General features: G+C 39.1%; 1 protein-coding gene across 2 annotated transcripts in view; it reads right to left on the bottom strand.

Annotated features, from left to right (window-relative positions):
* Window positions 1-19,880, bottom strand: part of HPGD (15-hydroxyprostaglandin dehydrogenase) — a 29,324-nt gene extending 9,444 nt beyond the window's left edge. Inside the window, exons 1-4 of one of the 2 annotated variants that reach the window (XM_029202992.1) lie at window positions 19,743-19,880; window positions 19,349-19,472; window positions 16,101-16,207; window positions 8,190-8,286 (exon numbers count right to left, since the gene is read on the bottom strand). In XM_029202992.1, the coding sequence (XP_029058825.1) occupies window positions 8,190-8,286; window positions 16,101-16,207; window positions 19,349-19,472; window positions 19,743-19,835 (421 nt within the window). In that variant the 5' untranslated portion in view covers window positions 19,836-19,880. The remainder of the gene's footprint in view (window positions 1-8,189; window positions 8,287-16,100; window positions 16,208-19,348; window positions 19,473-19,742) is intronic. The other variant, XM_029202993.1, reaches the window with a different exon arrangement.
* Between the last annotated feature and the right edge of the window lie 740 nt (window positions 19,881-20,620).

The raw sequence follows: 20,620 nt of genomic DNA on the forward strand, positions 1-20,620 counted from the left end.
TCTCTCTCTCTCTCTCTCCCTCTCTCTCTCTCTCTCTCTCTCTCTCACACACACACACACACACACACACACACACACACACACACATAATTTTCAAATTTAAATTCCAGATGTCCAGCCAAGATCTTTTACTCTGTCTTGAGATGGGAAATTTAGTTTTCTTCCCTTAAAATACAGTGTGTGCTAATTCAAAAGGTTTTATAGGAGTGAATTCATTTTAGAAATATGTGTTTGGTACCAAATAAGTGCCAAATATAATGAAAACATGTTTTAAATAGTTAGTTGAAATGTATAAAACCAAGGGGAGGATCACCATTTGGCCAGAATGTTATTTCTTATACTACTTAACCATTTAAAAATGTCCTTTTAATTGAATTGGTCGAGACAGATTATAGCACAGTAGTTTGGATTTTGGGTGCCAGACTGGCTGATCTCAAATCTTGAATCCACCACAATGAGCTCTGTTACCTTTGGAGGGGTTACTGCTGCCTACCATGGTGTTTTTCCTCTGTGAAATAGAGTAGTAATAGTAGCTATTCTGAGTCCTGAATGAGCTAATTTACATAAAATACTTAAAACTGTGCCTGACACATAAAAAGCATTACTATTTGCCATTATCTTTATATAAATGTAATCATTTTTCCTAAAGATGAAACATCTCAAGTCTTATTTATTGTTTTATTTACCTGTTTATCCACATCGTACCTTTTTATGAAAATGTGTCTTTTGCACTAAAATGCCACAAATCTGGTACAGCATCCTAACTGGGTTTGGTTTCTGAACCTTGGCAAACTGTGGACTCTCGCTAATCCTAATTCAAAAGTATTACAGAAGTGCATCCATTTAAGAACTATGTATTTAGTTACTTTAAATACAAAGGATATTGACGTAGTATTTTAAATCTGCTCTACTGAGAGCCCCTGGCACAGGGCTAGGGTAGAGCTTTGATATCTGACCATCCAGATCACCCCATCTGACTTCACAGGGAGTTCTGCCAGGATAGTGACTACAGGCCCAGTTGCTGGAATTAATTTGGATTTTTTTAAATCTTGCAAATTAATTCCCATATGCACAGCAAAATTATTTTGTCTTCATGTTAAAGGATTTAAGAATAACACAACAAAGGACTGAGACCATGAGAGAACAGTCTCTAAAAAAATGTTTTGTTTGATGTGGGGAATCCTTAATTGTGCTTAAAAATGGATGCCTTATATTTAAAAAGTTAAGAATAGATTTTCAATACTTATTTATTCTGGGCCCAGCACTCTGCAAGTTTACTTAAAGAATTGTGAAATGGCTCTCTCTCCAAAATACAACACGTGTAATTTAGTTGCAAGTTTATGTCCGTCCTAACTGTAGATTAAGAAAAATAATATCAACAGAGGGAGAAATTCTACCCACGAAACAGAGAAATATTTTCTACAGCCGCTCAGGATAATAACACCAAATGGCACCGACTGATGGGATAATTATGAAAAAAGTTTTAAATACTTGAAAATGACACATGTAATTATAGAACAAATAAAGAAGGCATTTGGAAAAGTAAAATATCATTTCCCTTTCCACATTAGTTCCTCTATCTTTAATATTCTTTCTACCTGTATTTACAAAAGATAACTTTAATATCTACATTTCACAGGAGGTAAATCGCTCAAAAAGTTTTTGTGCAAAAAAACTGAAATCTGCTCAGACGGCAGTTGTACTGAATCCTTAAACATATTTTCTTTTAAATGGATAGAAACGAGGTAAGATAGACTATACAGAAGTGCTAAAGAAATTCAACTTAGGAAAGGAAATTGAGAATCTAAGGATACTGATCTTTGCATGATAAAAACTTGAGTTCAGCAGCTGTGCTAAAAAGCAGGGGTCGAAATTCCTCACATTTTCTTTAAAATCAAAAAAGAAACGGTCTACCCATCTTTCTGTGGTTAACCAGCACTTCTCTAATAAGGAAAAAAAAGAGAACTGGTGAGAATCCGTTTATCTATGTTTGTGCAGAAAGTGGACCAAAGTAACTGGTGGACTTCCTTATTAGATGCTTTTCCACACAACAGAGCACCTTATCTGATGCTGCCTTTTCTCCCCGGTCACATGCTTGCCGTTAACAAATTATGTCTTAAAGTATGACCTGACATAAAAAGTGGGATAAACTTCCACAGAACGACTACATCTTTCTACCTTCCAGAAAGGTAACCCCCAGCAGCACTTTCCAGGGATTGTTAATTCTCAGAAAGTTGTCCCTAAGGTCCCATCACAATCCCCCTTCCTAAAAGTTCAGTTATCCCCTAGGCTGTGATCAGAGGAAACCAAGATGAGCTTTCTCAGCCACTCAGAGAATGTCCCTGTGCAAACTAGAGGCTGGTTCCTCAAAGTGTGGGTGGAGGATCAGCATCAGAATTGCGGGATCCACCCCAGACTTACTGAGTCAGAAGAATCTGCCTCTAAACAGAGCCCGTAGGTAATGTCTCTCATGTTGAATTCTAGAAGAATATTCATTTTCTTAATAGTCTTTATGGCTAGGAAACCCTACATCTTTTATCCATTCCTCAAAAGGCCAATTTATAAATATTTAGCCTTTCCTACTGATTCCTTTTAGTATGTGTTTTCTTAATAATTTTAAGCCATAAGACAGCAAAACGGACACCACGAAGACTTTCGCTGGCACTAAGCGAGGGAGGTGGCCCACGTACTCAGAGCCGTTGACATCTGACCAGTTAAGATCCAAATAATGCAGACTCAGCCATTGTACGATATACACTAAAATAGAGCAACATACCATTGCTTTTATTGCTACTGCTAATCGTCACCACCTTTCCCATGTACGCAGCTTGTTTGAGAAGAGTGGTTCCACTATAAATTGGAGATAATTAAACAGACTTCTACTGTAGGGATTTGTAAAAGTTCAATGTGATATCACAGAGCCAATAGTTTATCACAGTGCCTGGAACTTGGCACTTGCTAAATGTTACTCCCTCTTCTTTAAAGCAAAAATAGTTGCAGAGGGTTGTACCACGTGATTACCTGAAATTTCTGGCCTGCTGTGACATTCCAGTCCAGCTGCTCTTCAGGCCATGTGAGTTCTAAAGCCTTGTACCTCTCATCGTGCTTCTGTTTCATCTATGCCACGCTAACTGGTACTGCCATGTTGACGAAACACTGACGTATAGCTCTTGGGGTAGAAACTTTGCCAGTTACTTTCATAGCCCCATTTCCCTTCTGTCCACGTTTAACACGTTTGGTTAACTTGAATGTGTTATTTAAAGTGGTAACTTGAGCTCTTCTACCGTAACACAAAGTAATTACATAGTTGTCGATACAACTTAGAGCTCAAGTGAGTATGTCACTGGGCTGGGTTTAAGACATGCTAAACAAGTTCTAAGATTTTCAGGTATTTTCTTGAGACTCTAATGTTTTCAATTCAGAGCAGATACAACCTTCGTGGTGTCACTCACCAAATGCTACTGAGTGACTTATTTTTGAGGCATAGCAAACACCAAGACCTCAGTAGCGGAGCAGGTGGGAGCAGGGTTGGTGGGCAGACTCTTTCTGTGATGACTACTCTTCCTTTCCCACTAAGTATAGAAGCAGCATACTCGACTCCTATGGGATGCCTCATGGGAGCAGAGCTGTTTATCTGCTTTAAACCAGACTTCACTCTTCTCTCTTGTTCAACTTTTTCTTGTTTGACAGTTAAGGATGGATGTGGTAAAATGAGTGCAGGTTTATATATTATATTTATAGACAAAAACTTGTACAGAAGAATCTATGTGGTTAACAGAGGTTGGAACAACTTCCAGGGCTTCCAGGGACAAGCACACCCTTCCCTCAATACACCGAGGAATCACTCTCCCCTGTAACTACTCCTCTGTTTGTTAAACTTATTAATTGCATCTGATACTCGGTCTGCGTCAGCGGTCGTTACTCATTAACTTCTCTGCCGAAACCAGTGTGTCAACTTGAGGTTTTACTATGACACTAAATGATTCCACTGGATCTGTGCAAGAGATCATGGGATGGACTCTGGTTGGGTTGAATATTACCCACCATTCCTTCAACAGAGTGAGCAGTAGGGGGGAAAGAGGGAAAGTCTGTAAGGAAGGAATATTTGGAAAACACAGAAGAAGCAAGCATGAGAACTCTCTTCCTACAAATTTGTCAATTATACCTCATATAAACTGAGGACTCAAAAAAAAAAAAAAAGAATTACTTTGACTCCAGTAACCCCTCAAAGATGTTTTTGGTCATCTGACCTCTGCCGACATGCTCCAACTTCAGGGGAACAAAATTGTTGATATTATTTCTGAGGAAGGTATGAGGATGTGAGACGTCTACATTTATCTTCTGCTACTATTACAAAATCCTGTATTTTTATCAAACTGATCTCATTATGGGAAGAACAGAAGCTCTTGGTGAGTGGATAAAATTCAAGACAATACATTTTAATTCTCTTTCTGAGATGAGGACACCTCAGTGACAAAGCCCAGGGTCAGAGGAGGGGTAGCAGGGGCTGTCTGGATTGGCCAGAGGCAACAAGGAAATGGTGTAGATGCCACAAGTATGGAGGACGGGCATTATGAAGGTACCCAATCAAGTATAATGGACAGAGACGAACTATTGAACCATGATCAACAGAGTTACCCTGCCTGTTGGGAGAAATATCAGAGGGAGAACCACTTTGCTTTTTTTGTTTGTTTGTTTCTTTGTTTTTTTAAAAAGTAACTTTATTGGAGTGTAATTGCTTTACAATGGTGTGTTAGTTTCTGCTGTATAACAAAGTGAATCAGCTATAAGTATACATATATCCCCATATCCCCTCCCTCCTGCGTCTCCCTCCCACCCTCCCTATCCCACCCCTCTAGGTGGTCACAAAGCACCGAGCTGATCTCCCTGTGCTATGCGGCTGCTTCCCACTAGCCGTGCATTTTGCATTTGGTAGTGTATATGTGTCAGTACTACTCCACTTTAGACTGTTCTGCTATTCACTAGACTGTAAGAGTGTCAGAAAGGTAATTCAAAGCCAAAGTGGTCTCCTCATTGAGTTTATATCCATTCATTGTTTTATCTGCACGATTAGAGAAGGATCCACACAGGGTTCCCAGTACTGGCTCTGAGATAGGCTAAGAGGAAAATTCACACCCAGGATGGGTACTGTGACAAAGCAAGCTCTTAGCCAAGAAAGCCAAGTGGACATCTAATTGTAATCCCTAAATTACTCTTCTCTCTGGCATGTTTTGACTTGTGATGTTGGTAAGCTCCCCAAATGGTTCCAGGGCTTTACTCTGTGTGTGTCAAATGGGGCAATAGCTTAAGCTTTCGCTGAAGGTTTAATAAATAGTCCTGAGATTCAAGTAGTGCCCAGGAGGCCTGAAGATACTAGCACATCGCATTGGCTTAATCAAGTTACAGGAATTCAGTTTCTCTTTCTTTATAATTAGGCTAAGATAGACACAGAAAGAGACAGAGACTGACAGACTCATAGATAGAAGAGAGAGAAAATCAAGTGGTTAAGAGTAGGGGATCGCGTATCAGGCTGCTAGCATGAGAACTGCAGCTCCCCCGCTTCCCTGCATGTAAGCTTGTGCAAGAAACCTACACTCCCCAGGCTAGGTTCCCTTATCTGCAAGATGAAGGTTATAGAATCTACTTCACTGTGCTGTTGAGAGTATTAAATGAGAGAACACATACGCAGTGTTTAAAAGAGTATCATGCAAACAGTGAGCGCTCAGTGAAAGTTAATTGTTACTATATATTTAAATATTTTTATTGGATAAAAGGCAGTACTACCCTGCATTTCTCTATTCATGCTCTTTGGGGCAAGTAAGCCTCTTCCGGTACAGAGGCTGTCCCAGAGAGTCCTATATTGATTCAACCCCGAGGCCTTCTCTCTTTCCTGAGGTTGAAACCAGTGCCTCCAATGATACAAGGTCAAGAGTCTCTGATGTTCATGGTTCTCCAGTGTCACTAGCCCCCTTAACTTTAAGAGAGAATTCATGGAATTATGTCTTAATCACCACCCTAGGTTCTTTTGTACATTTATATTTGTATTAAACTATTAAACATTTCTTCTTAATTCTCCAATCATTTATATATTTTTCGTACGATTTCATTTCAAAATAGTGTAGATTTAGCCGTGACAATTTGCCTTTTGGGTTCCAGCCTCTGAGAATCCAAACTTCAGCCCTCTCTGGGGCTGAATATCTCTTTTAAGTATTGCCCATGCTTTCATCTTTTATTGTACTCTTGGACTTGAAATGTTACAATTTATAAGTAGATGACATGTTAGGAAAAATAACCAGATTACCCTGAACCATTGTAGAACCAGGGCTATAATAACTCTAGGGATGGCATTTTTGTCTTGAAGCAACTCAAAATGAGATGCGGGTTTATTTTTGAGAACTTCTGAAGAGGGAGATGTCTAAGTTTCCACTCGTGCTAAGTTCACAGTGGTTTAAAGACCATCTGACAATGATTCCTAGAGGAATGAGAAAAACGCTGAGCCTCAGACACTAGTGTGGTCACCTGACTCCCCCAGTGCTACTGCAGCCAGGAGGTGGAGGACAGGATGGGGGGTGGGGGGCAAGGAACACCGATTCTGCAATTACCACAATAACTGAAACCAACCCAATGACTGAAGAAAGTCTCACTGTTTTTTGGACACGAATAGTTTAGACTTGCTGTCAATATTGGTCAGTGTTCTAAAATTTCATGATTTCACTTTAACTATTCAAGACCCATTAATGATTTTTTCCTAGAATTTTCAGAGTAAAGTCTTTCTGCTCCAAAAGTTCCTGCCAAAGGTTTATAGCTAATACGGAGTAAGACGACATCAGCTGATCGTAAATCACACTGCCCTGAATAAAACACATTTTGGATTGCCCTTTGTGGCAAGGATGATCAGCTCTCCTCTGACATCCACCTTTAGACACACAGCTAGACTACGTTTCCCAGACTCCCTGTTGTCAGGTGAGCCATGAGGTCAAAGCCTATAGGAATGTGAACAGAGTGAGGTTTGCCATTGCAGGGCTGGGATATAGAAGAGGAACCACACCTCCTCGGGGTTCTCTTGCTCTTTCTGTAGGAGAGAAAGGAGTCCCCCAGTGCCAGCGTAACCCTGGAAGCTCCACGCTGAAGAGCTTCTGCCAGCCTGGTTTCCCAAAAGACTGCGTACAGAAGAGGTTCCCTTGCCCTGGGCTGATATATGAGTGAGGAATAAGCTTACGCTATGTTTAAACCATTACACCTTTGGGTCTATTTATTATTGCAGTTTAGCACTGAAGGGAGGTGGAATATGCCACCCCAAAGTATGTCACATGGGCGTAAGGGTGAATTTGAGCTAAAGGCACTTGTAAAACAGCAGATGCAAAGGAGCACTTTAATCTCCCTTTTCTTCCTGAAAGCAGGACACAGAATCCCATGTAAAAGATGCTGTCCCCGTACCAGGAGAAAAGAAACCTTATCTATCGCTGGAGATAGGAGTCAAGGCCAAGAGACATCTGTACAGACGTTGTTAAAATAACTTTATCTTTCTTTAGTCTCCCCATATATTTTAGTTACTTTCCCACAGTTGCCTTGCTTTGTTCAACCTAGTTTATAAACAGCGAGGCCTTGCCATTTCTTTGGGTCTTCATTTTCCTGTGGGGACTCTCATGGACGTGTGAAAACCTGTACGCTTTGCCCTTGTTGATCCATCTTATGTCAATTTCATTCTCAGGCTGGGCCAGAGAGGCTGAGAAAGTAGAGATCAAGTCTGGCTTCCCCTACAGTATATCCCAACTAACTATATACGCCATATTTTAAAATTAGGCACGCTTACTAAAATCACACAGGACTAGAGATACCTTAACTTCGTTTTAGTCCTTTTTAGTCTATCAAAGGTGCTTTTACATGTTTTACTGCTTAGGAATCTCACAGTAACCTTTGACAAGTAGCAACTCTAGGAAAATATCTATACATTTTTTTTAAATAGTACTGCAGAAAGATAAAGTCACAATTTAAGATAATAGGAATAAACTTAGAGTTTGAACTTCTGATATCATATAACAGAAAATTCCATAGAACCAGTAAAAAAAAAAAAAGGAAACCAAGTTTCAATTTCAAACCTGAGTTGATAATAAATACACTTTGAAGAGTTACTTTTGTGGTCCCAATTACCAGTAAGAAATCATTATTAACATGATAATTGTCCTTACCTGCTAAAGAGGACATATTAATAATGACGCCACCTTCACCTCCATTTTGCTTGCTCATGTAATCCAAACCCAGGTAGGTTCCACTGATGACAGAAACCTAGTCCAGGGGCAGAAATGGGAAAAGCAACAGAGCTATTATACTCTGTTAAAGAGTATAGCTCTGATAAAGAGCTATTATACTTTATCATATGGTCACACACCACAGTTTTTATTGCTATCCCAGACACCGAGGGAGACTCCTGCACATGTTATCAATGAAAGGTTTTGAAGTGGCTGTGTTTTTTTCAAACGCACTGACTGGATTCTCTTTTATTTGCCTAAACTTGTAGAGCTCATCACATCTCTGCAAAACTTCACTTAGTTGCCTGATCTGAGATTTTATGATAAAGGTTATATTCCAAGTGTCTTGTTACTCTCACTAATCCTCAGCATCTTCAAGAATTCTGTACATTCTTTTTCTTTTCTAAATACTGGATACAAAATGTATTCACCCTTCTTAGCCCATGGTTCTCTTGTCCAACTATTCTACATCCATCTGCTCTGTTTCACTCTCTTGGATCTTGGAATATGTAATAGTGGATACCCTTGATTTCCTACACAGTTTTGATTTCCTTCTTCTATTTTGCATTCGTGTCTACTTCTTCTGCATGTAATACAGAGGAAGGTGATCTCCCCTGTTTTAGTGCAGACAGTGATTAATCTATTTCAATCACAGAAATCCCATTCCCCTTGCCCGTGACTGGTTTAGGAGCCAAATGTGACCATTTCTGGCGAGACCTGAGAAGCAGTCCACTGGAGGTGGAGTCTGGGCTGGGGAGGGTGATGGAAGAGGACTCTGCGGAGAAAATTGTCATCGCTCTTAAGAAAACCAGGAAGAAATGATTGCGTTACTCCTTTCTCATTGCTTCATATGGGGGCGATGGCTGCAATGAAGTTATATTGATAGCATCTTTAAGAGGAAACCACCATGATGGCTGGCAGACGGGAATGAGATCCGGGAGCTGCAGCGTCAAGCCATCCTGAACTCTGTGTCGTATTAGATCACATAGCCGTTGTACCCAGTTTGAGCAAAAGGGATTTCTGTTCCTTGGACATATGGTCTTCAGTAATGAAATCACTTAATTTTGTTCATCACTCCTGCAGCTGTCCTTTCGAAAGCTTACTCTGCTTTGCTACTCACATCCAGGTATAGGCACCTTTTCGGTTTTATCCTAACATTTAAGAATTAACCACTGTCAAAATCAACTTGTGACATGAAACGTATTTGAAACCTTGCATTCCCTTTTAGATTTAAGAACTCCTCTCCCTTCCAACTCAGACTTTTGAAAGGTGAAAATTTGCTTTTGACATCTTAATTCCTATGTCTCTCATTCTTTATAGCACTGCAAAGAAAATGATACGACAGATAATGAGATAACGAGTCTGAACCTGAGGGTATATATTGGTGGTTACCTTCTTCTTAGTTTAAAACGTCCTTTTGGAGTTTTTTTGACAAGGATCCAGAGTTGCCTCTCTACCTAACAGTAGTTCTAGCACAAAAAAAAGTAAGCTGAAGATTCTATTCACTTAAGCCATGCATCAGTTTGATATTAAGTAGGCTTAGGGAGAATGAGTAAAACCTGCACATGATTCCCTTTAAAAAGGGAAAACAAAACATTAATGGCTTATATAAGAAGGAAAAGAATGTAGATGGCTGAAATTACTGAAGTCAGTTAGATTCTGTGTGTTTCTGCCCAAGTCTCCAGCATGTCTGAACAGAATTTCTGTTTATGTGTATTGGCGCTACGCTTTTATTCTCAGGTATTTACAGCTTTGCTGACACCTGCTTTTGTGTTTTCAACATCTACAAGATGCAGCCAGATAGAAAATTTGGGAATGTTTTTAATTTTTTTTAAAAGCCAGATTTATTTCCTGGTTTTTGATGGAGAAGGCGAAGGATTATCTTGCCATCCATTATCAGGTTAAGAACTGAGTAACTTTTCAAATAAAAGGCTTCTTAGGATAAACCTGCAAGACAAAGCCTAAGGTTTTAGCTGTACATATAAGAAATTTTCACCTCTTTTCCTTTACTTTGACAACCTCTTCCATATCCCAGATCATATATTAATGGAATTGTTAGAAAAACACAGAATAAAAATGTTTCCTAAATATATTTGTGGCCTTTTGGCAATGTTTATACATTGTATAGATTGGGCCATTGTAATATCCAGGGAAAAAAAGAAAACAAAAATTACAGATATGTTCTCGCTACAGATACAAAAAAAAACTGGAACCTATAGCATTATTTTAGTCCATTTTGTAAAGGTATTAAAATTTTGTATTTGACTCTCAAACAAAAAAAGAGGAAAATCCAAAGTCTACTTTTACTTAGTGAGGATAAATGAAAATTCAGTTATTGACAAAGTGATATAATTAACACATGCTTACTCAACATTTTTAGTTACGAAGAGACAATTTTTATATGTAATACTGAAATTGTATAGTATTCCAAATGTTAACATACTTTTTTTTTTTTAACAAGTTAAAGCATTCTATAACTTAAAACCACTCTCATAAATTCCTCTATCCTGGAAATAATTCTCTAGTAATACAGATAAAAGGATAAATGAACTTGTTTAACTCCTCTTATTAGGCATAATGTCTTCCTATTATACACACATATATGTATATATGCTTCTATAACATTTGTGTGTATGTGTGTGCGTGTGTGTGTGTATCCACTACGGAATTTTCCTAATCTGTCATTTCCTTTATTTAATTTCCCTCCAGTCTGCAGTTGCTTTCAGTTTATTTATGGTTCTTGTGCTACACTGTAATTAAAGCAGTTTTTTAAAAGATTCTGTCATCTAAATCATGAAACTCTGCCTTTCAGGTTTCTTGTTTTTTTCTCCAGCCAGTTCTCAAGGGATACTAATATAGATGATCATTTTTTTCCTGAAACCTTTTCTCATCTTTTATTCTTCCATGTTCAATCTTTTAAAATTTCTGCGTATTTAGGGGGTAGATATGATTGTCTTCCCCCTCGCAGAAGCTACTTAGAAAATTTAGCAAGCTTTCCCTAACTATAACATTTCAATGGGATCTTTAGATATGGCAGAGTAGCAGTAACAGAAAGTAGTTACTAATTTAAGGTGTAGTCAACACCCCTGGGAGCCAAGAAAAAGGAGTACACTTGACAACACTGTTTCTGTCCATTTCCTCAACTCTTCATTAGAGACAGTATAGAGCAGAGGGACCCACCTCGTTTAGCAATGAGATAGTGTGAATGAAGAAAATGTAGGTTTTTAGTCTCTGGACGAGAAATGCAATTTTTTGAGTGACTGCTATGTAGTAGCACCGTACTGGATGCTTCATACAAATTATGGTTTATTGACGCTTAACCAACCTTAGAGGTAAGAGGATTACCTTCATCCTTTCACAAACTGGGAAATTCAAGATCAGAGACATGAAATAAAAGTTCATGAATTTTAAATTCAGGTCTGAAACAAATCTTTTTTAAAATCCCCAACAATAGCCATCTATTTTGTTTAATTTTTATTTGAATATACTAAAGGCGTCAATATAAGTTAGTCATATGTCCAAATTAGGTTGGAAGTCCCATCTGAGTGGGAATGAATTATTTAGGTTTATTAAAGCTTCAAAAAGTAAAATAAATACATTACCAAATGGCCTTATCAATATTCAGAGTTAAGTCTACCTCTGCCCAATGGCCAGACCAACCTTTGAGAGTTATACAAAGACTCATTCTTTCCTGAACATTCCCTGTGAGCCTGAGCAGCTATAAATAAGGCAGCTGTGGCTGACACACAGAGGAGCCTAGTGGAAACAAAAGACTGGGAAGAGGTTTACTGTATCTCTTGTGTGGGAAGAGCGGTGGGAGCTGCTGGCTGAAGAATAAAGAAAGGGCAAATTTGCTAAGGAGTAAAAGTGGAAGGACATATATACTGTTTGTCGTACACTGTTTGCAACACTGATGTGTTAGGAAACCATCCAAACATTGTACTGAAACACAAAAATGAATATCCACGTATGCAAAATATCATAGAATAGCAGTTTATTTTTCTAATACACTTTAATTGAACATCTATGTATGCAAAACAACAATTTTCTGCCTTCAGAGAACTTACAGTAGAGTAGCATAAGTTATACATGTATAGAAATAATTCTAATAAAATTTAAAAACTGACATGCCTTATAAGGATGGTATAAACTATGTTGTATAAAATTTCAGAAGAGGGAAAGATACATGGTGAGGTCCTTTAAGCCGTTACTCTCTGACATGGACAAGAACATGGAAAAATATGCAAAAGACCACACAGGGAATTGTACAAGGAGGTAAATTACATCCAGAGCAGAGTTGAAAAAAATTATTATACAAACCACACACAAATATTTGCATTATACTAACAGAGATAATCAAGTTATAAGGATAATGATTGGTCAGACTCTAATCTACTTTTGCAATGGGTGTTGTAAGTAGGAGGGGAAGTAATTTGTTTTTAAGTTATATATGGGTAACAAAGGTTATAGCTTGTTCTTTTTATGTAATATTAAATAAATGTCATCAGTCCCCGGAGTTAAGCTAAGGAGTGGCCTTTGTCAGCAGAGTTCAAAGAAAAATAAAGGCCAGCTCCAGGAGAGTGAGTTGTAACCAAACAGGGCGAATAAAATTCCCATCTTGCAGAATTTTCTATTTGCAGATAATGCAGGAACTTTCCACATTGGAGCAGGTGTTTATTCACCTGTATATTTATTATATTAAAGCAAACATGCCCTGTCTGCTGGATGAAGATAGATAATTCGAATCCTATTACCTCTGAGACAATCTCTTCACTATTTTCATGTTTCATTATATTAACTCTAATCACTGCACATGTTTTCTGACAGCTGATTTCTCAGAAGAAAGGCACAGTAGGTGCCCATTATGAATGCACTGAATATAGGAACTTTATACCCTAGGGACCTCTATCTATAAAATATCTGTAGTTTTACTGATGAAACTACAAATAGTAGTGATGTTCTAGGGAGAGAGCTGCTGTGTGATTTGTGCTTTTTCATTAGCATAGCTTGATTAAAAAAGAAGTCTTGTCACTTTATGTGGTTTTGGAGAGGGGCATAAGTTTATAAAAACATGTTTTTAAAAATTCCTGCAGTTTCCAATTGGTTGCATATTCCAAAAAAAATTATTTTAAATCTGGCAACCAAAGGATGTAATGAAGTATGGTTCATAATAAGTCAGGGATAACCACCAAAGATTGCGTATAAAACGTATGGTTTTCTTACCAGCTGAAGAAAATTAAAGTGATCCAATGGAATTTAAGACAAGAATGGAAAAAGAACATAAACAGAAAGAAAATTTAGCGAACATAAAGTATGAACTAAAGTGGAAGGAATAAGTCCTAATAGAAGAGTAAAAATAAATATGAGTGACCTAAATTCACAAATATAAAAAGCATTTGTTTCTAGATGTGATTTGAAAACTAAGATCTCACATTATACTGTTAGCAAGACACAAAATTCACATAAAAGGTTACTTTCATTTTCAAAATAAAGAAATAGAGAAAGATACGCCTAGGTAAATGTGAATCAAAAGAAAACATAAGGTACCAATATTATTTCTGGAAATATAAAACAAATCAAAAATCACAGTTTGCAAGTGGGGCTACAACTTAAAAAAATCAAAGATCAGTAAATTATAATCACCAGCCATTTATGTAGAATTCACACTGACAGAATGACTGAAAGAGGTAGGCAAGTTGACATTTGTCATTTGAGATATGACTACATGCTATTCAGAAACGGACAGATCAAGGAGATAGAAGTAAGCAAAGGAATAGCTGACAGCCAAACCAAATAGAAATATTTTAAGAAAAGAAAATTAGGGCTTCCCTGGTGGCGCAGCGGTTGAGCGTCTGCCTGCCAATGCAGGGGACACGGGTTCGAGCCCTGGTCTGGGGGGATCCCACGTGCCGTGGAGCAGCTGGGCCCGTGGGCCACAACTACTGAGCCTGCGTGTCTGGAGCCTGTGCTCCGCAGCGAGAGAGGCCGCAGCGGTGAGAGGCCCGCACACCGCGATGAAGAGTGGCCCCCGCTTGCCACAACTGGAGAGGGCCCTCGCGCAGAGACGAAGACCCAACACAGCAAAAATTAATTAATTAATAAACTCCTACTCCCAACATCTTCTTTAAAAAAAAAAAAAAAAAGAAAATTATAAGCTCTTATCATTTATAACAGAGAGACACAAATATAAAATTAAATTAGGTATTAACTAAGCAAATTCAATGGTATCTTAGACATGGATATACCATGACAAAGTAAGATTTAGCCAAGAGATGTAAGTATGGTTCACAGTATGAAAATGTTTCATTTTATTTCACTACATTATTAGTCTAAAGTAGAAGAAAATTATAAACTCAGGAACAGCAGTTGTCATGTCTCTAAACACACACACACACACACACACACACACACACGTATACACACACACAACACCAGAAAGATTTTGAGGGACACTTGACAAATAGGTTTTAAAGTTATTTTGAACTATAATGATATCCAGGAACACTTGAGACAAATTTTAGAAAGAACTGGAAGGAGAGTGTTTGTACTTTAAAATAGTACCTTTTGTTCTGGGTCAAAGGACTTTAGGCATCTGTCAAGCTTGTACCTTATCAAAGTGGTACTCACAGATTCAGCTTTCTTGTGAGTTAGGGTAATTCTCATTACTCCTATCAAGTTATTACAGTTAAGTCATTACTCATGAGAATGTCAATTCAAGTCAAACATTTATTGACTAAGCACTATCTTCAAGATACTGTGTTGATTACTGAGAGAAGAACAAAGAAAAACATCACATGGTTCCTGTTTTTAAGGAGTTGGATGTGGTGAAGTAGGGACCACTCCCTGTGCATTTATACACACACAGCTGCCCCTCTGTACTTTACATGTGCCTGCTTTGCGAGACTAGTAAGAAAGACCTTACCAAAAACAGGGTGACCCCAGGCCCCGCCCAGCTCTGACATTTGGCTTCAGCTAAAGTTTGTTACTAAACCCCAATATCTTATGTCAAGTCTGTTTATAAAATAAGATAATCAGCAAGCTTATGATACAATGAATAAGACAAATTTTATTTCCTTATTCTACATGTTTACAATTCAAGGAAGAGCTAAATAATCATCAAACATTGTGGGAATTACACACACTCATGCACACACACACACACCAGCATTCAGGATAAAAATCTTAATAATTACAGAGTCCAACGGTCACTTTAGCCTTGTTGTCTGTTATAGTCCTGGAATTAAGATTTATTTTTTAAGTACATAAATTAAGCCAGGGGTTAGAAACTTTTTTTCTATAAAGGGTCAGATGGTAAACATTTCAGGCATTGCACATCATAGGGCCTCTGTCACAATTATTCGATTCTACCACGGTAGCATGAAAGTAGCCAGAGATAACATGTAAATAAACGACCTTGGCTGTGTTCCAATGAAACTTTATAGACACTGAAATTTGAATTTTGTATATTCATATATTTCTTTTTTTTCTTCTTTTTCTTATTTTTTCAACTGTTAAAACATGTAAAGCCCATTTTTAGCTTGCAGGTCACAAAAACAGGTGGCAGGCTCATTTGGCCTGAGGGCCGTAGTTTGCCAACTCCTAAGTTATACAGTAAACGATGTTTTTTTCTGATATCTCCTTTTAATATTTTAAGACAGATTTATTTTCATAATTGAAAACCTCAAATGTCTTCCTATTTGTAAAAGGAAATGCTTTTTTCCCCAGCTTTTTATAACTTCCCTTTTTCTACATTGTAGGTCATTGTATTGTTTCCATGAAAAAAACCCTTTTTTCCTTTTAAAACATTTTGTTAAGTAATTGTAGACCATGAACATGGCTAAGACGGCTTACCAAATTAATTTGCAGAGTTTTTTCCCAGTTTTTCTCATTATTCACTCCAGCATTATTCACCAAAATGTCCAGTTTTCCAAAGTGGTCTACAACTTTCCTAAAAGTATCTAATAAGAAAAAAAGAAAAAAGACATCATAGATACGTTCTTATTTTGCACAGACACATTTATGACAGTCTGTGCCCTGAAGTGAGGTTTTAATTCATCCACGCTTCTCGTGAAAGTTATACTCGTAGACGGTGACTTCCTGCCTTGCTTCTCAAGTGTGGTTTGTGAGCCAGCAGCATCAATCAGTATTACCTGGGAACCTGCTAGAAGTGCAGAATCTGTGGCCACCACAGACCTATGGAATCGGAATCTTAACCGTAGTAAGATCCACAGGTGATTTGTATGCACATTAAAGTTCTGTAAGCAGTATCAGTGGTGTAAATTTTAGAGAACTGAGCATCCTATGCTAAGAGCTCTTAGAAGTCAGTCTGGGCAGCCAGCATCTCTGTCCCTAAGAAGTTACTGAAGCTCTGTGGCTTAGACTATGACAAGCATCCCTTTAAAAATAGCCATATTTTCTTCATAAAGTGTCATATTAAACAGTTACGTATCCAGATCCATTATGATCATTTCAGTGCATCTGGATATCCTAGTAAGTCTATTTTTCATTCAGATGATTTTATTTGATTATTGTAACTTCGATGCTTGCCTTTTCTTTTTCTATTTTGACAGCTTTGTATTGCAAGTTTGTATAACAACTGTGTTCAACTAAGGTCAAGTCTGCATAGATTCTGAGGTTTGAAGGTCCCTCATTACGTTGTCCAACCACATTTCCAGTCCTTGCCAACCCTCCTTGACCAGTTAAAATTAGGCTTTACCCCTTGGTATTGAGAAACATTATTTCTCAAAGTAGCCTTTTACATAGTTCTATTGTTTCCCTGGGCCTTTTACCACTGGTTCTAGTTCTATTACTCAAAACTATAGATAACAATTGTGGTTATTCTTCCAAATGATAGAAATGTGTTCTCGGGTCTTGGGTCCAACATATGAGTTCCTTGAAAAAAATAGATCCGCACAAACTTTATACTGATTGAAATAAAATTAAAGAATTATTAACAACCACCAGACATATTGAAGACGGCATGGACTAATTTGCCAAATGGATAAATTACTATGCAAGTTAGCTGCCAAAAATATTGCCAAGACTTTCTAATATGTACCCTTTACAGTACCTTTTACTGTACTGGAATGGAAAACAACAAAATATATAAAAACTGTTCATTTTTTCAAAGAATCTTTAAAATGCTTCTTAAGATCTCAAATTGATTCCAGAAAGGGTCCTCCAGTAGAAAAGATCTAAGGAATATTATTATTGTTAAATTTTGCATTTCATCTTAAATATATTCTACTCTTCAGAACTCCACATCCACCTTTCAGGAAATTAGGTTGTCAAATATGGACGTCTGCTTGCTTCTTTACTTTTCTTTCCTCTTTCGGTGTCCGCTGTATTCCTTATACTCTGCCCTTACTGATGTATAACACACCAAATTATACATCGGTGTATTCTTCTTTATAACACACCACTGAATTTTGGGCTCAAGCAACTTACAGTCTGTTAGTAACTCTTGCTGACATTTATATGCTGTGGTACTCTTTGTAATTTGCCTAAACTCTTCAGGTTGCATTTTTCATCTGCAAGTCATCTCCAAGAACTTTTTCACCTCTGTATTTTTATGATTTCAATGAAGTCTCTTTGGCCACATGTCTAAGCAGTTTTAAAAGTTGTAGGGAGCATTAAATCCTGACACTGGAAGAGCCAATGCCATGTTTTCCTAAACTGCAAATAAACGCTGATGTCCAGACAACATGTGGATTTCTCACGACCAACATGCCTTCTGCCGGTCACTCATTATGTGTCTGGTTTCCTCCTTCACAATCACTTATCCTTAAGGAATGTGTTTACAGTCAAGGTACTAATTTTAAATACTGGGAAGCAAAACAATTAAGGTTAAATGTCACGTGTGAAACTACATAAATTCAGACAGAAATAGCTTTCAGCTGATCTATAGGGAATCTGTTCCCTATTCCATCAGCACGGCTGTTGGACTTTAATTCATGTTGGACATGACTTTATTCCCTGATGAAAACTATCCTGTGCAATCAGCAAAACTTTATCCTCTAGCAACTAGCACTATGTTCACAGGTCTCTTCTACTCATGCTTGTAATCCATGTTATAGGTCTTTATAACATTTTCGGATTTTAATTATATAATTTCCTTTAAAACAGTTTCCCTGAACAGCAGTTGGTTTCCTTCTAACATATAGCTCCATTTTCACTCTCTCACAGAACAGCCCAACATTTTCGAAAAAACACACATCCACGTTAAGAACAGAAGTACCAGAGTGACTTTTATGAAGATATTTTTGGTCCCTTGACTAAAGACGTGCCTAATAATTTACTTAGTCTTTCAAAAACACTTTGTGAAATACAAATATTTTATTTTCCCATTTTCCCCCAGAAAAATATGTATGTTTTTCATATAGATCTATTGGGTTTCTATATGACCAAATCTGTTAATTGTCTACACCAATTCGGTCCCTGATATTTCACAACTAGATTGGTCTATTTTAAGTGAGTAGACGGAAACAGGAAAGCATTGAGGAAAGTCTGGTAGAAACTTTTCTTCTGCAATTCTAAGACTACAGTACAGCTATTATTGTTTTTAAAATATCATTTCATAGGGGAAACACCAGAGAGAGCATGTGGTTAAAAGTATCCAGTACGTCTGTGATGACAACCCTTGACCTTTCATTCTAGTACGTTCCAAAGAGAAACACTGCCACATTTGATTGTCATTGGACTCTGTCTTCCAGCTTTCTGGGAGAAGTTGTTTGCCATACTTGCCTAGCCTACTTTGTCTTTCCCAGTTCCATCTGCAAGTTCAATCATTTAATAATTACTGTAGCAGCACCGTCTTGGAATACACCAAGGAATCTTGATTACATTCTGTGCGGCCAGATGACTAAAAATAAAAGGATTTCTCAAGCATGCTTGGCTTTTCTTGCTCCTTAGCTTTTAGGGCTACTGAGACGTCAGAGGAAACGTAACAGTCCCAGCTATCTCTTGCAGCTCAGAGGTAGCTGCTCTCCAGGAGATAGCCGGCCGCCCGCCCCAGGCTGGATCTCTGGCCGGGGGTTGCCTTCATGTTGCTGCTTACTCAAGGTACGCTCCGCGTGGATGGATGGATTCCCCGCCCTTACCTCTTAGTTGTTCCTGATCGGCCACATCGCACTGGATGAAGAGAGTCTTCTGAGGTTCAAACTGCTCATCCAGGGCAGCTTTACACTTTAAACCTGCTTCACGATTCCAATCGACAAGCGCTACCTACAGACAAGAGGAGAGGAATCGAGATCCTGCGCGGCTCTTGAAATAGACCAACAATAAAGAGACCTGGACGCTCCTCTTTTGGATCTGAGATGGGGCAGTTTACAGTTCGGGATCTCTCCCGGAGCGTTCGAGGTCCGCACGAGCGCGCCAGCCTGGGCAGCTCTGGAGACTGCACGGCGGGCACCGGGGGCTCAGCCTCGGTCGCTGCCCCCATGCCCCGGGGCCCCGGGCCGACGAGGTTCGCGCCGTGCGCCCTGCCTCGCTTACCTTGGCGCCCTTGAGCAGCAGCGCCTCGGCGGAGGCTCGGCCGATGCCCTGGGCTGCGCCGGTCACCAGCGCCACTTTGCCGTTCACGTGCATGTCGCCGCCTGCGCGCGGTGGGCGAGCTCGGCGTCTCCGCGCGGCTGCGGCTTTTAAGGACCCTGCGCGCTCGCGTGCTGCCCGTCCGCGTTCTCCTGCCAGTGGGCGGGGATGAAGCTGTCAAGCAGCGCCGGGCACCCACGATTGTGTCACCTGGCCCTGAGCGCTCCGGCTCCGCGATCTTTGTGTTCCTGACTCGCAGCCAAGCCCAGATCAGAGCCTCCCCTCTGCCTGTGGCTGCCTGACTGGCGGTGGGAGGCACCAAGCAGAAAGGGTGCTCCCCAAGAAGTGTTCCCTTCAGTGCGCTGAAGACCACCCCACAAAAGAAGGGTGGAGGAGAGGCTTGAGAGCCTGGATTCCTCCTCTGCGCCCAGGTCCTCCCCTCTCCTCCCCCACCCCCCACCCCAAAGAAAAATAAAACCGGGAAAAAAAACCACAAACAAACCCAGCAAACAGTAAAGCACAATTTTAGGGATGTTGCTTTTTTGTCTAAGTTTTTGTCTGAATTCCCATCTCCTGGACATTGGGGTGGGGATGGAGGGAGCAGAGGTCACGAACACCGTTGTGGGTTTTTTGTTTTTCTTTCTTAATTGTGTTTTGGACAAACCTGTATAGATATTGGAGATGAAAGGTGCACTGTGCTCGGAACAGAAACCCCTGGATCCTATCATTTCAAGGCTGGAACTCTTGAATCTTGGAAATAGGAGTCTTATTGGCACTTACGTTTCAGATCAGTATCAATCCTGGGTCATCCTGAGAGTGCCCAGCAAGAATTGTCATCACTG

Source organism: Monodon monoceros, unplaced genomic scaffold (assembly GCF_005190385.1).
Source record: "Monodon monoceros isolate NGI ecotype Baffin Bay Population unplaced genomic scaffold, NGI_Narwhal_1 Super_Scaffold_5, whole genome shotgun sequence".
Classification (NCBI taxonomy): Eukaryota; Metazoa; Chordata; class Mammalia; order Artiodactyla; family Monodontidae; genus Monodon; species Monodon monoceros.